General features: G+C 46.6%; 1 protein-coding gene across 1 annotated transcript; it reads left to right on the forward strand.

Annotated features, from left to right (window-relative positions):
• Positions 1-5,867: 5,867 nt before the first annotated feature.
• LOC136544287 (uncharacterized) lies at positions 5,868-6,674 on the forward strand. The gene has a single exon (XM_066536505.1). It carries the CDS (start codon positions 5,868-5,870, stop codon positions 6,672-6,674), a length of 807 nt encoding a protein of 268 aa, XP_066392602.1.
• Positions 6,675-16,294: the final 9,620 nt, after the last annotated feature.

A 16,294-nucleotide genomic window follows, 5' to 3' on the forward strand; every position in this document is an offset into this window, starting at 1 on the left:
GGCAGAGGGGGAGGGGAGGCGCGAGGGGGGAGGGCCGCGATAGGTAGAGGGGGGGATCCGAGGGAGTAGGGGGGGGATGAGCCGGCGGCCGGCCGGGCGACGGCGTCGATGGCGGGGGCGGCCTGGGTGGCGGCGGCGGGCGAGCGGGATTTTGGGGAGGGGAGGGCGGGCCGAGCGGATAAGGCGACGTTTTCCTTTTTTTATTATTTTTTTCCCTTTGCCGACTGCCAGCATGTGACGCAGTCGGCAAAGGTCTATTATTTTTTTTTCAAAAAATTATTTTTTTAATTTTTTTTAAAATACTTTGCCGACTGCTCTGCTCCCTGGCAGTCGGCAAAGGTTATTTTTTATTTTTTTCTCAGAAATTCTTTGCCGACTGCCATCCTCCCTGGCAGTCGGCAAAGGCTCTTTGCCAACTGCCACTGATGGCAGTCGGCAAAGAATTAATTTTTTTTTTCGATTTTCGATCCCAGTTTTTTTGTGTTGCCTTGCTACAGTAAGTACATGATATATTCCAAGTTTGGGGTCATTTTAATTTATTTTGCTATATTCCGTAGATTTTTTCTGTTTCTTTGATTTTTTCCGACAGCTCCAGATTTGAACTGCAGGTACATGAAATAATGGAATCCGGCCATTCAGAAAATGATATTCATGATGTTTGGAGCATGTTGAGGCCGTGTGCGGGGCCTCGCGTGAAATTTCGACCGTGTTGGTGTCGGAACACGCCGAGCCACGCGCGTGAAAAGTGTTTTTAAATTTTATAAAATCGAAACGGAGTCCGAAAATGATGAAACTTGACGACGTGTCTTGTCATCGCATGCGGAGGCTGTGGTAAAAATTTGAGAAAGTTTCGAGCAAGTGGCGACGTCGGGTGGCCCTGCCCGGCATGGCCGGCTGACCAGGCTGAGGCCAGCCCGAGCCCGACTCCTTAGCTGCAACCTGTCGTGTTTGATTCGTTGTACCAGAATGAGCCAGGTTGAATAGAGATTGTGTTTGTTTGGTGGTACAAATGAGTACAGTTACCTTGCACCATAGTGTGGTGATGTTACCACCCCTCTCTCCATTGCTAGCATTCTATCGAGCACTTGGTGGGCGGCGATGGTGGCGACGTGCGCACGGCTGCGACTCGTCGCGGAGCTCGTCTGGGCAGCAGTCGTTGAGGTCGACGAGGCATCCCGTGTCGGGGCAGTCGGCCGTGACGGACCTGGACAACGATGGTGGCAGCGCGGCACTCAACCTTGTCGGAGCTCGACGCGGCGACGGTAGCGGCGGCCTGCGCGCGCCGCGGTGCTCAACCCTAGGTGCTAGGCACGACGCCACCTTCTTCAAAGCGCCCCCTTGCTGGCCGTCGTCGTCGAACACGTGTTGGGGTTTAGTCCCACATCGTGTAGCGATGGTGGGGGAGCACAACATATAAGGCGGAAGAAGCCCCCACCTTTTAGGCTAGTCTTGTGGGTTGGTAAGGCCCAAAGGCCTTATATGTTGTAGCTCCGGTGGACCTGAGACCTGTGGGAGCGCAGGCTCGTGGTAACGAACCGGGCCGGCTGTAAGCCAGCTCTAAGATCGTGAACTCGGTGGTCACCATCGGTTCCAAAGGCCTTATATGTTGTAGCTCCGGTGGACCTGAGACCTGTGGGAGCGCAGGCTCGTGGTAACGAGCCGGGCCGGCTGTAAGCCAGCTCTAAGATCGTGAACTCGGTGGTCACCACCGGTTCCAACAATTGGTATCGTGAGCCCATGGTAAAAAAAAGCTAAACCCGATAAAAAAATCTCGAGCGTCACATATGGCGGGGCCACCCCGATGTGTGACTAAGGGGGAGATTGTTGGGGTTTAGTCCCACATCGTGTAGCGATGATGGGGGAGCACAACATATAAGGCGTAAGAAGCCCCCACCTATAAGGCTAGTCTTTTGGGTTGGGAAGGCCCAATGCCTTATATGTTGTAGCTCCGGTGTACCTAGGACCTGTGGGAGCGCAGGCTCGTGGTAACGAGCCAGACCGGCTGTAAGCCACCTCCAAGATCGTGAACTCGGTGGTCACCACCGGTTCCAACAATTGGTATCAGAACCCATGGTAAAAAAAAAGCTAAACCCGATAAAAAAATCTCAAGCGTCACATATGGCGGGGGCACCCCGATGTGTGACTAAGGGGGAGATTGTTGGGGTTTAGTCCCATATCGTGTAGCGATGGTGGGGGAGCACAACATATAAGGTAGAAGAAGCCCCCACCTATAAGGCTAGTCTTTTGGGTTGTGAAGGCCCAAGGCCTTATAAGTTGTAGCTCCGGTAGACCTGTGACCTGTGGGAGTGTAGGCTCGTGGTAACGAGTCAGGCTGGCTATAAGCCAGCTCCAAGATCGTGAACTCGGTGGTCACCACCGGTTCCAACAATTGGTATCGTGAGCCCATGGTAAAAAAAAGCTAAACCCGATAAAAAAATCTCGAGCGTCACATATGGCGGGGGCACCCCGATGTGTGACTAAGGGAGAGATTGTTGGGGTTTAGTTCCACATCGTATAGCGATGGTGTGGGAGCACAACATATAAGGCGGAAGAAGCCCCCACCTTTTAGGCTAGTCTTGTGGGTTGGTAAGGCCCAAATGCCTTATATGTTGTAGCTCCGGTGGACTTGAGACCTATGGGAGCGCAGGCTCGTGGTAACGAGCCGGGCCGGCTGTAAGCCAGCTCTAAGATCGTGAACTCGGTGGTCACCACCGGTTCCAAATGCCTTATATGTTGTAGCTCCGGTGGACCTGAGACCTGTGGGAGCGCAGGCTCGTGGTAACGAGCCGGGCCGACTATAAGCCAGCTCTAAGATCGTGAACTCGGTGGTCACCACCGGTTCCAACAACACGAACGCCACCGTGACCGGCGCCTCGCTGTCAGCAGCGGTGGTGACGCCACACCGTGCGCCGGCCTCATCTTCGACGCGCACTCAGACCTCTCTAGAGCTCGACGCGGCGGCGACAACGGCGCCCCGCGCACGGCACGGTGCTCGACGTGGCGGCAGCGGCGGCCCGCGAGCGCACCTTGGAGCTAGACGCGGCGGCACCTGCGAGGTCGCGGACTCGTCTTCTTGCTCGTCGGTCGCTGCATGTGCGCTGACAAACGAAGCTCAGCTCGTCTCCTAGGCTGCTCCGCCAGCGCGCGGAGCTCAGCTCGACGCAACGTGGTGGCGGCCGCCAGCGGAGCCCAGCCAGCCATCGCCTGTTTCTTCGGTGCGGTGAAGGGCGGCGCAGTTCTGCACGAGGATGGAGGGAGCTGTGGAGAGGAAAGGCGGCGGTGCCGGGAGCTAGCACGAGTCGCACTTGAGCGCCGTAGCGAGCCGGGCCGCGGAGAAACAGGGATCGGGCTCGGAGGTGGGCCCGTGAACACCAAACACGTGACTTGCAGCCCACGGGCGTAGCCAGGCCGACGGGCCACGCTTCCAAACACGCCCCTAGTGTACGGTGGTGGCAGCCAGCGGTAGTGTCAACAAGGTGTCTATAGCGCCTCCTGTGAGGACCTGCCAAGTTAATATATGTAAACCAAGAGTTATCCTCCTTAACAACTCAATTTAAGTAGAGCAACTTGAGTCATCCATGGAGATGCCATCCACTAGTACAAGACATAGTATCCGGGCTGCGTAATATACACATATAGGGGCCGCAATTCAAGATTCATTCTTATCAAGATATTATACAAAACTAGTGGAAGAATATATGAGAGTTATTATAAAATTAATAAGTCTAGTTACACAACACTATGGACTCACACCTAACCTAAATGTTATTTGTGAACCAAAGGGCTATCCTACCATGTTTTACATAGGCTCAGAGTCCTACCTTACAAATTAATACCTAACTAATAACTAGTAGTCGTCTTTGTCCATGGGCGTCAACATCATAAGCTCGGATGACTGCTAGTTAACCACTTTGTCCGCACCAGCAGGATGGCATGACCCTCATAGTCATTTAGGTACCTACAAATAAAACAACTTAACAACAACACCATGAGTATGTGATTGTACTCTGCAAGACTTACCCAACTAATACACAAAAGAGTATACATTTATGGTTGTAGCAAGGTAAATAAAGTTGAGTTGCATAGATAGCATCTTGTGCATAAATAAAAGTGTTCACCTAGCAAAATATTCAAAGCATAAATTTATGCATTAGTATGTATGAACATAAGCATGAGGGTGGAGCTCAATCTTTCACTAGTCCCAGGCCCGTCTTAAAGGTACGTGCAGGGGGTGCGACAGGCGGGGGCCCATGGCGTTGGGGGCCCATGAGTATACCCCTCTATACTACAGGTATACATGCTTTCTGAGTCCATTTGCTGGTGCGCTCGATCGCTTCGTATGACAGCGACCCTTCCTATTCGCGAGCGACCCTTCCGATTTGTGATCAGGGTCGCGACTTCCTTTGCATTGACGGCGACGGCGTTCTTCGCGGGAATCACGGCAGATTGAGGGCGGCGGCCACCGGGCACGGTGACCTCGTCCGCTCGTCGCCAGGGTCGTGCTGTACTGCTGTGCTGCTGCTGCAGTCCTTCACGGCTTCACGTCACTACGTCAGCAGGTATACGATAATACTATAATGGCATACTAATATACGATCACGATCAGCACGTTCGGGTATGGGCGTCTGGCCTCCATCTCCATCCTCTAGCCTCCCTGTCCCTGATCACTTTTTTTCAATTCAGTTCGTCAGTTCGGCACTAGGCACTCCGGCCGTGACTCCGTGACTCTGTGGCCAGCACCTAGCAGTAAGTGATTGCATTTTCCATTTTCCAATTTGCAGTTCTAGTTCAGTTATCAGTCGTAGGGATCTAATTTCTAAATTCTAATTGAAATATATTTTTTGTAAATGATAGATGCCGCCAAAAAAACATTTGTCTGGTTATGAGAAAAGGAAAAAAAGAAAACTAGAAGAGCAATCGAAAGAATCGCAAAAGGGTGCTATACATAAGTTTTTTTCAAGTTCAAGAAATGCCGGAGTCATTCAAGATCAGAGGCAGGAACATGATCAACCAATAATTGCACAAGATTCCAATGAAGGTGCTACTGAGTAGGAAAATTTATAGGAAAATTTGCAGCCTTCGGATGATACAGAAAATGTAAACATGGATGAACAAGAAGATTCACTGTCGACTATCTTTGATCCTAGAACATGGGAAAATATTGATAATAGCAAAAGGGATATCTTAATTGAGAAAGGGCCTATGAGAGAAATGGATTTAGAATTCCCTAGTGATCCTAGTAATAGGCATTTTTTATATGCTTATTACTCTAGAAAGTTAACTAATGGTGAAGTTGTTGACAGGAAGTGGCTGGTTTACTCTAAACATGTGGACAAGATCTATTGTTTTTTATGCAAGTTGTTCAAATCAAATCAGAACAAGTCTAATTTTGCATCTGAAGGAGTGAGGGATTGGAGGCACTTGAGTGTGAAACTAAAACAGCATGAGAACGGTGTGGAGCATTTGACAAACATGAATACATGGAATGATCTTCGGATTAGATTAAGCAAAAATCAAACAATTGATGATGAAATGCAGCGGGAAATTGTAAAAGAGAAGGAGCGTTGGAGACAAGTGCTGGTAAGAATAGTTTCTGCTGTTCAAATCAAACATCAATTTTGACTGATAATGTTGAGAGGTTCACTGTCAAGCCCTTGTCTGATACTCGTTGGGAGAGTCGAATAAAGAGTGTGCAACCTATCAGGTATCAAGCCCCTCAAATAAGATCAGCTCTGCAGGAGGTGGAAAGAACATCTTTCGATGACCCAAAAGCAGTGAGTGATGCTCAATCATTGGTAACAGCACTTGAGAATTTTGAATTTTTAGTTGGTATGGTTATTTGGGATGATATTTTATCTACTATCAACATGGTGAGCAAAAAGTTGCAGTCTCCGATTGTGTCCTTGGATGGTACTCTTAAACAGATTGATGGGGTCATAACATATTTCCAGGACTACAGAGATACAGGCTTTAGTGCTAGCATTGAGACTGCAAAATCCATTGCGTCTAGTATGGATGTAGAGCCAACATTTCCTACAAAACGTCAAGGTAAAAGAAAGAAGCATTTTGATGAACAAAATGATGAAACCAAAGAATTACAACGTTCAGCTATAGATTCCTTCAAAGAAGAGTACTTCCTAGTTATTGTTGATCATGCAATTGTTTCATTGACTAGTCGATTTGATCAGCTAAAGAAATTTGAAGAAATATTTGGTTTCTTGTTCAACTCGGAAAATCTGAAGTCCTTGGATGCTACTGATCTACAAAAGTGTTGCACCACTTTTGTAAACAAATTTTCTCATGACAACAAGTCTGATGTTGAGTTAGATAATTTTTTCTCTGAATTGAAAGTGCTGCAAGTTACTTTGCCAGATAAATTAATGTTAGCACTTGAGATTCTTCACTTTGTTAAAGATTTAGATTGCTATCCAAATGTCTCTATTGCATATCGGATTCTCTTAACTGTTCCTGTGATAGTAGCATCAGCCGAAAGAAGCTTCTCTAAATTGAAGCTATTGAAAAATTGTTTGAGATCAACTATGCTACAAGAAAGATTAAATGGCTTGGCTATGTGCAGCATTGAGAAGGATATTTTGGATAAAATTGATCTCGATATTGTTATTGAAGATTTTGCATCAAGAAATGCCCGAAGGTGGTTTTTTAAAAAGCACTAAAACACTACATTTGAGGTAACCATAATAGTTATCTTACAGCTCTTTTAGCTTCTTCGATTTGATGTAATGTCATTTTTTATTGAACTAAATATATGCTGCAAGTTATCTCTTATTAGTAGTACTATGTATTTCAGTATTTGAATCGTCATATTAAAATATTAGATTGCCGGGCCCTTTGTGCCTTGCTTGCACGAGGGCCCTCAAAATTATTGAGACAGCCCTGACTAGTCCTATCACTGCACTAATTCTACTCTATAGCCAGAAGTCAAAAACATGCTTAAACAAGGTCATGGCATTCCAAAATGATTCATATCCCTGCAGAGGTGTACCACATTATCCACATAGTGACGAGGCCACCGCCCACATGACTCATCAATGCATAAGGGGTAATTCACTGTCTCAACATTTCCTACCTCCGACCAAGTCACCCAACAATGAACGGCCACGATGTGATGGGGTGCAAGTTTTCTAGCTACTCCATGCACCAAATGGCATTGGATCCACGAAGTGACCCGGTCACTACATGATACTCTGACTTACGGATCCCATATATCGCAAGTGGTATGTACAAAAGGTGCTCAAGACTCATTAATAAAACAGATGTAATAGTCCTTAGCCAGCCAGTCGAGCGTACCTAAGGGATGGCGCAGATGCATAGTGGTTGTGATATACCCGACTAGTATGTTGTCTGGCGGAAACTCTAGTTGACAATTGGTCATTATTCCTTGGCTTGTGCCATGGTTCATCATTTGAATTGCGTATGAAATGTGTTTTTCATGTTTGTTGTTGTGTCGGGCTGTATCTTCTGCTTTGTAATCTATGGTTTGCCACCATCTTTTAATAAAAGTTTAGGCTCGTATTTTACATGACGTAGTTCTATAAAAAAAACATCACAAGAGACAGTGTGCTAGAAGGAACAAATTAAGTGGGTACTAGTCCTTCTAGCTACTACGTAAGCACTGACCAATGTTGCAGAATGCAGAGAACATAATAAGAGACTGCAGAGTACAGACAAGGTAGCTAGCTTAGCAGGAACATTCGAAGAAGCAGCGCTAGACTACATGCGTTGTCTCACGACCTCGTCTCTCCCACGATCGGCTTCACCATGGTAGATCCACCTGGTATAGTCTGTCGTAAATTCATTCTTGCAAAGATGTTTACCCATGACCAGCTTGGTTTGCCGACACGTGTTTGCACATTTGCTGCAGGGACACCAAGTGACACTAGCTCCTTTAACCCTTGCAAATGCCCGTTCCAAGAAAGCATCGGTCTTGTCAATCCATTCTTCGGTCAACGAAGTCTGACTAAAGCGGCCCGTGTACATCCACTCACGGTCATCCATCCTCTAGCATATCAGCGAGTAATATAAAAATCACGTTGCATCTACATGTTCCTATACTATCTAATAGGTGAAGATAGGTCATAATCCCACTCGAGGATGTATAGATGGGGTTAGTTTCCATCTCTACTCCTATCCGAGACAGAATTTCGGCAGCACCTCCCCGCTGTTCTCCAAATACACGTCCTGGAAGGGAGACTGTGTATCCGAAGAACAACAGGGAGATACTGCCGAAACTCTATCATGGATTGGAGTAGAGCATGAAAACTAACCGCATCTACACATCCTCGGGCTGTCCAAAAAACGTGGACAATTCGAAACAGATACGGTTATAGATATGCAAAGATCTACTTATTTCCAACCGTGTCTCTTTTGAACGGGAGACGCCTAGCTAGGTTACGTGATATACGAACATGATATGGAAAGACAGTGCGCTAGAAGGAACAAATTAAGTGGGTACTAGTCCTTCTAGCTACTACGTAAGCACTGACCAATGTTGCAGAATGCAGAGAACATAATAAGAGACTACAGAGTACAGACAAGGTAGCTAGCTTAGGTGTGTAGCAGGAACATTCGAAGAAGCAGCGCTAGACTAGACAACCATATGGCTGCCTGCGTTGCAGCACTTTGCCCTGGGTGTTTTGTACGGTGAGCCGTTAAAGTACAGTATGTAAGCCTGCATGCAAAAAATCGATATAGAGAGTGGCGAAAAGGATGGGCGACGGTACAGCCGGCGAACAGAGACAGGCCACATAAGCTAACGGCCGGCAGCTGTTGCACTGGGGCAGATGACAGTTGACAGGTCGTCGATCGAGCAGCGAGAGAGCCAGAGAGAGGAAAGGCAAGCATGCAGAAAACGAGGCCCGAACCCTTGGGACGTTGCGACCGGCCCAAGTTAGCAGCGTCGACTCACGTTCCTTCATCATCTACCTCTATCGCGCATTACGGTTACGTGGCGGTGCAGCGGTGCTGCCACTGGAGCGATCGAGTCATCGAGAGCGCGCTAAAAAGTCGGAACCTAGCAGGGTTTTTTAATTTCTTTTATTTTAATCTCTCTCCTGTCCATCGGCGCCTGGATAGATAGATGTCTAGCTTGTCCCTTTTCGCTTGCAATGGTTGGTGACTTGTGCAGAAACGACAACAAAAGGGGAGGAGGATCGGAGACGAAGTAGATCAGATCGATGGGTTTACGGTCTCTGGGCTCGCTCTGAATCGACAGTTTCCTACCAATATCCCGAAGACGAAGTGCAGCCATTTTTTTCCACATACATAGATATACCGACGACACACCGACAGTCCGACATGTCATGTCCGCGCAGCGGAAACCTACGACTTTGGATGGTGTCGGTTCGATCGCAATCACCAAGGTAGGTACGCCGACGACGGCATATATATATTCTTCTCCGTTCCATGACCCATCCCTAGCTACATGCGGCAGCTAGCATATAATAACGTTTCGATGTGCCGTATATATTACGGAGTACGTACATACATACGTACGTAGATATATATACACACCGTACCTGCTCTCTCTTTCTGTCGCTTCGATGTGCCGTGCAGGCGTGCACCGTTCACCGCGTCGAACAGACGACAGAACCATCACCGGTATCACGTCCACGTACGTTCATCAGCATGCACACAACAACGCGTGCGCGGACGTACTGTGGAACGGATCCATGCATCTTATTAAGGGCCCGTTCGGTTGATGCCATTTCTGACCGGAACATATCCCGGTGAAGTATGGCTGTATAAAATTTAATAGTATTCCTGGCCGGATCTGTTCTCGGCCTTCAATACCTGGAAACCGAACGTGCCCTAAAGGGACGAAGACGCGCGGTGAACGGCGATCGCTGAAACTGAACAGATAAATCGGATAAGAACGGTCTGCGAACAGCTAGTAGCTAGGATTAGCGTGGAGCATCAGCTGTTTCCCTATCAGGGACCTCAAGGAGCGAAGACCAACCACTATTGGAAACCCATTCTTTGCCGAGGGCTTCTGGGTTTGTCGAGGGCTAGATCTCGGACACTCGGCAAATGCTCTATTTGTCGAGGGCCAGCCTCAGGAGCCCTCGGCAAAGATAGGCCCTCGGCAAAATAAATCTTTGCCGAGGGCCTAGCCCTCGATCGGTAAATTGGTCCTCGGCAAATATGGCCGGATGGGTCACGGCGGCCACTGGCGTCAGTCTTTGCCGAGTGTCCATCGTCAGACACTCGGCAAAGATTTTTTATTTTTTATTTTTAAATTTTCTTTGCCGAGGGCCATTGGCCAAGCCCTCGGCAAACATCCCCTTTGCCGAGGGCCAGGCTAGGCCCTCGGCAAAGATTTTTTATTTATTTTTTAAATTTTCTTTGCCGAGGGCCATTGGCCAGGCCCTCGGCAAAGATCCCCTTTGCCGAGGGCCAGGCTAGGCCCTCGGCAAAGATTTTTTTTTTTGGTTTTTTGAACCCATATTTTTTTGTGGTGCTATAATACATTATTTAAAACTCAATTTTAAAATTTGGGCCAATTTTGACTTTTTTTTATATATTTCCCTAATTTATTCCTTTTCGTTGATTTTTTTCGAATATTTCAAATTTGAACTGCAGGTGGATGGAATAATGAAATTTAGTGATTCGAAAAATGTTATTCATGGTATTTGGTGTATGTTGAGTCCCTATCCACGAACTCGCATCAAATTTCGGGCATCTTCTTCACGTAACATGACGAGGAACTTGTCGGAAAAGTATTTTTAAATTATATAAAATCCATACGAAGTCCGAAAATCACGAAACTTATCGAGGTGTCATGTTATCGCATGTGTAGGTTGTGGTAAAAAATTAAGAAGGTTTCGAGCAAGTTGTGACGCCGGATGCCTAAAACCCAGACATCTCCACAGGAGAAGAAGAGGAGAAGGAGGAATGGGAAGAGAAGGAGAAGAAGAGGAAAAGGAGAGAAGAAGGGGAAGAAGGAGAGGAGGAGGAGGAGAAAGAGAAGAAGAGAAGAGGAGAAGCGAAGAAGAGAGAAGGGAAGAGGGGGAGAGGAGTACTCCGACGCCGCTCGACCTCGCCGGAGAAGAAAGTGACCCCCGCACCGCGATGCCCGACTCCACCGCAACCCTAGGTAAAACTCTCGTTGTCGGCCTTCATGCCGTATGTGGTTGTGTGGGCCTTCGTGCCGTAAATTGATATGAGGGCCTTCGTGCCGTTGTGGTTGTCGGTCTTCGTGCCGTTGTGAATGTCGGCCATCCTGTTGTTTTTTTGCAGGTTTTGGAAACCTCCCCGTGCAGGGGAGGTGCTGCCGAAATTTTGAACAAACAATAACCTATTGCCTTTTTATGCAGGAGAAGAGCACGTCGGAGGGGACCCGGAGGACCCCGATCGTCTTCGTCGGCGTCGCGGTTCTGCTTGCACTGCGTCGCCTCGCCACTGCGTTGACTCGCCACTGCCCCGCTAGCCTGACTTCACCGACACCCTAGGTATAAATAACCTATTTTCCGCATGTCTGTCGTAGCCCGCGCGTAACCCAGTTAGGCATCTCCCGTCCGAAAGAGATACGGTCGTACCTGGGCAAGCATCGGGTGTACCTGTGCAGTTTTCAGCTCCTCCACCTCCTACTCCTGCAGCTACTCCTGTAAGTATGAAAGTTCACTTTTCGCTTGTGCTTTGCATGTATGTCGGCGTTCGTGCCGTTGTGGATGTCGGCGTTCGTGCCGTTGTGGATGTCGGCGTTCGTGCCGTTGTTTCTTGCAGGTTTTGGAAACCTCCCCGTGCAGGGGAGGTGCTACCGAAATTTTCAATTGAGTCTAATCTTTTTGTATTCCTAGATTACTAGATGCAATCTCTAAGTTCCAAAACTGTTTTCTCGGATTACTCACATATGCAATTTCTGCTTCTTTGTGCAGCCTCCGTCCGCGGGTTCCAATCATCCCGGTAGTGCGTCACCGGGTGATCCTGCCTTTCCTTCACCACCGTCTCATAGGCTACCTTGATGAGGACTAGTGCTAGGTGATGTGGTTGGACTTTATTGTAATATTTGTGGTTTATGGTTCTGACTTGTGCTTGGATTTCATGAACTTGTCGTAATAAACATGTGAATGATGATGAACATGTGACTTGTCGTTGTAATATATTGTGATTTGTGGTTCACAATTATGGTTGTGATATATTGTGAGAAAATGGGTTCTGTGTGATATATATATATATATATATATATATGTGATGGTTGATATATATATATATGTATATATATGAAATGCTTGTGTCGATGGAATGCAAAAAACAAAAAAAATTAAATTTCTGTCTTTTTGCTGAGGGCAATGACCAAAGCCCTCGGCAAAGAAGGGTCATTTGCCGAGGGCCGTCCCATTGCCCTCGGCAAAAATTCATTGGAAAAATTCTGGAACATTTCTTTGCCGAGGGCCATGGTTGGAGGCCCTCGGCAAAGACTTTTTTAAAAAAAATTAAAATTTCTTTGCCGAGGGCCTGCAGGGAAGCCCTCGACAAAGATTTTTCAAAAAAAAAGAATAATTCTTTGTCAAGGGCCGTCCTATTGCCCTCGGCAAAGATTTTTTGGAAAAATTCTGCAACATTTCTTTGCCGAGGGCCATGGTTGGAGGCCCTCGGCAAAGATTTTTCAAAAAAAAAGAATAATTCTTTGCCGAGGGCCCCCGGAGACGGCCCTCGGCAAAGACTCCGTCCCAGACGCCGACGCCGTGACGGCTGCTTTTCTTTGCCAAGTGCCGGTCCAGCCCTCGGCAAAGGCTTTGCCGAGTGTCCGATAAAGGGCCCTCGACAAAGACCCTCTTCGCTGACTCAAAATTCTCCGAGAACTCTTTACCGAGGGCCGCCCTCGACAAAGCCTTTACCGAAGATTAATGGGCCTTTGCCGAGGGCCTCAGGCCCTCGACAAAGAGGCGGTCTCCAGTAGTGAACCAGCTGTCCTGGCTCCTGGCCTCCTGCGTTTACGTAAGATCGATCGGGATCAGCGGCAGATCGAGTTGCATTGCCCGGCTGGCATCTGTCCTTACTAGCTCGGCCTCTCCTGCTGTGCAATGGCCGGGCTGGCTTCATTCCGTGCGTTGCGAATTTCGCAATCCAACTTGCACGTTTCGCTCATCAGGTCAACTGTATACCCTGTTTTCATCAAGGGGGAAAAACAACTGTTGTTCTCTGGTCAAACGATACTTAATTAGTTTAGGCACGCGCATTCTTTTGCCCAAGCTGCAATGGTTCATTCAGTGAAACCTTAAGGACTGCGTGGCTTAGGGTTTAGCAATCCTTACAATTTCACACGTGTCAGCTTCATTTTCGCAATTCGTGTCGTTAGTTGTGCTCCCTGCGCTCCAAAATAAATACATATTTCGCTTATCGAGGACTTCTCTATCTATAGTAAACTTTTTTTAACCGAAGTCAGCAAGAGAAACCCTAACCTATTTTTTATAATTTTTTTATTCCAGATCTTTTTAATTCGCTCTCATGGGGAGTCGAATCTAGGCTTGCTGGATATTACTCAGGTGTTCTAACCACTAGGCCAGAGGCCCTTTCGCTATAGTAAACTTATTTAAAGATACAGATATTGGTATTGTTTTTTTCTATACTTAGTTAAATTTAAAAAAAGTTTGACTTCTCAATAAGCGAGATGTGCATTTATTTTTTTGGACGGAGGAAGTATGTGTTAAGCTTAGGCTAACTGTGCATATCATGCATCGTGAGTTCGTGACCTCTGTAAAATCATGTTGAATAGTTCTCGCTCAAACCTAATGAACGCGAACCTGGCCGGGTTAGCGGGAATGTCCACGTGAACCTGGCCTGTTGGTTCTCACCTACACCGACTACAGTATTAATATTAGATTAGCATGTTGTTCTGATATATATGCAATAGGTCTTTATTTGATTTTGCATTCCAACTTGCACATCGCACATCAAGTCAATCATATCATATTAGAGAATGAAAAACAATTCTCTAGTCAAATGATAGTTGATTAGATTATGTACATGCGTGTCCTTTTTTTTCTAGAGTGTCCTATTTTACCAAGCTGCAATGGATCGCACAGTAAAACCAAGGACACGCAGATCGATCCAATCCAAGACGGCAACATGCAATAGATTGAACAATTGAGATCTTTTCAAGTAAACAACGTCTTATTATGCAAATATAGGCCTTCTTTTTTGTGAGGACCTCTAAAAGCCCATATGTGCGGTAGAGCTACCATTTTGTATTGGGCTTGGGCTAAGTCATGCAAACCGTAATGCTTTCCCACATTATTATTGAAAAGTCGGTCGGTATGCAACCTGGATGACATTTTAGTGTGGGCTATTTATAAAACACGAGATGGGTCTGAACCTATTACGGGTTGGACTTTTAATTTGGCTTCGAAGCTCTCGATGGTCCTTTAAGGTGATGACCAAAGGGAAGAACGTACACTAGCATTTCTCTTTATCGATATGTCTAGGTGACATTCAATTGTTTTGACTCCTCCTGTCAGATGAATTTTTCTCATGCACTTACGGTGTCATCTAGCTATAATTACACTGTCTTATTACTATATTCACAATGATTTTTTCAGCGTAATTTATTAGACAGAGTGATATAATTTTGGATAACACAAGATCTCAAGCAAATATATGCCAAATTTTTAAAAAAAAATAGAAATTTTTTCTATGGATTTTAGATACCAGATAAATATATATCAAATTGTTCACAAATATCATCAAATTGTTCAAATTTACAAATTAACAAATGGAAGAATAGAGACATAGAAGAATAGAGTGGAAGAACAAGGGAGAGGAAGCAGAGGATGGCTACTCACCGGACGGCAGCACCCGCCGAGGGCCGAAGAGTCTGTCGGCCGTCTGGTCTGCCCCTGGCGCAGCCATGCAGGCGGCCTGTGCAGCTCCGCGCCTCCGCAGCTGGGCGACCGGCGGGTCCCTGGCTGTGCCCGCCGGTCGGCCGGGCTTGGCCCCAGGCGCAGGCAGGAGCCCCAGGCTCGCAGCCCCTTGTCACATGCGGTGGAGGCCGAAGCAGCATGCGGAGTCGCGTCGTGAGTCTAGGGGTCGGGGGTGTGCGAGTCTGGGGGGCGGAGTCGCGCACCGCGGTCTCAGGGGCGGAGGCGGAGGCAGGGAGGAAGCGACGAGCGCGGAGCCGGAGGTGTGCGACGGATCGGACCGTAGATTGGGCTTCTTCTGGACGCACACAAATTCAAATGATGGAGGCAAAAAAAAAAAACGCTTGACATATAGCATTTCTCTTTATTATCACCAAAGGGAAGGATGTACTAGCCTTGAGGTGTTCTCTGTGTCCTCCAACTTAGACTAGGATTCTAAGGGTGAATATCGACTCTAAGACAAAGACGCTGTAAGTGGCAGAACATGGATTGGTTTTAGATAACGTTAACTAAGGCCTCGTTCAGTAGGTGGAATGGGCCTTGGAATCATTCCAACTGATCAAGGTTATATAAATTAGTGAAGCATTGTGGCTGGGGCCAGGGCATCGTTCCTGGATAACTGAATGAGGCCCGAAGGAGTCACGATTTAGATAATTGGTTATGGTACCAAACTATAAGGGATTTAACACTTTAAAAACGTAATGTTCACATGCATACCTACCATTAAGGTCTATCACCAACTCAAATATGATAATCAGGGGGGTTATATGCTTTCTCCATCCCCAAATAAATACATTTCTAAGGATTAAAATTTATCTAAAAAAATAAATAACAACCTATACAAACATGGAACAATGCCTCCAAATACAGAAGCTAATCATGGGTGCCCAGAAAGATAGCTGCCAAATATAAGAAATATCTTTCAGAAAAAGAAAGGAGATGGCGTCCTTAATCTATCTAGAAATTTTGCAGAAACTAATTTATTATTATAGAACGAAGGAGTACGTCATTTATCTTATACTACATAATATGTTCTAAAAATATTTGAATACCTTATATTTTAGGATGAAGTGAGTATTAAATATTATATTTATTTAAAAACAAACAGGTTCCAAAGAGTTCATTGTCAGTATGATACATCTGACCAAACACGCTACTTCTGCTTTTGGAATTTGGAAATTGCACGAAGTAAAAAAAAAAACTTCAATGCATGGCCATGGCGGCATGGCGCGGAATCGCGGATGCTGTCAAGTCAAAGAGTCTATCTAGCTGTGTAGTTCCCCGCCCCCGTTGTTTGCGCGATCCACTTATTCCTCGCTTCCAATGCATGCCTTGCCACCTTTCGTTCTGCATGTTCCTCCGGTTACTGGCCTTCCCTTCTCCAACTTGTTTCTGTCTTCGACTCTTCGTGTCTCCGG

Source organism: Miscanthus floridulus, chromosome 3 (assembly GCF_019320115.1).
Source record: "Miscanthus floridulus cultivar M001 chromosome 3, ASM1932011v1, whole genome shotgun sequence".
Taxonomy (NCBI): Eukaryota; Viridiplantae; Streptophyta; class Magnoliopsida; order Poales; family Poaceae; genus Miscanthus; species Miscanthus floridulus.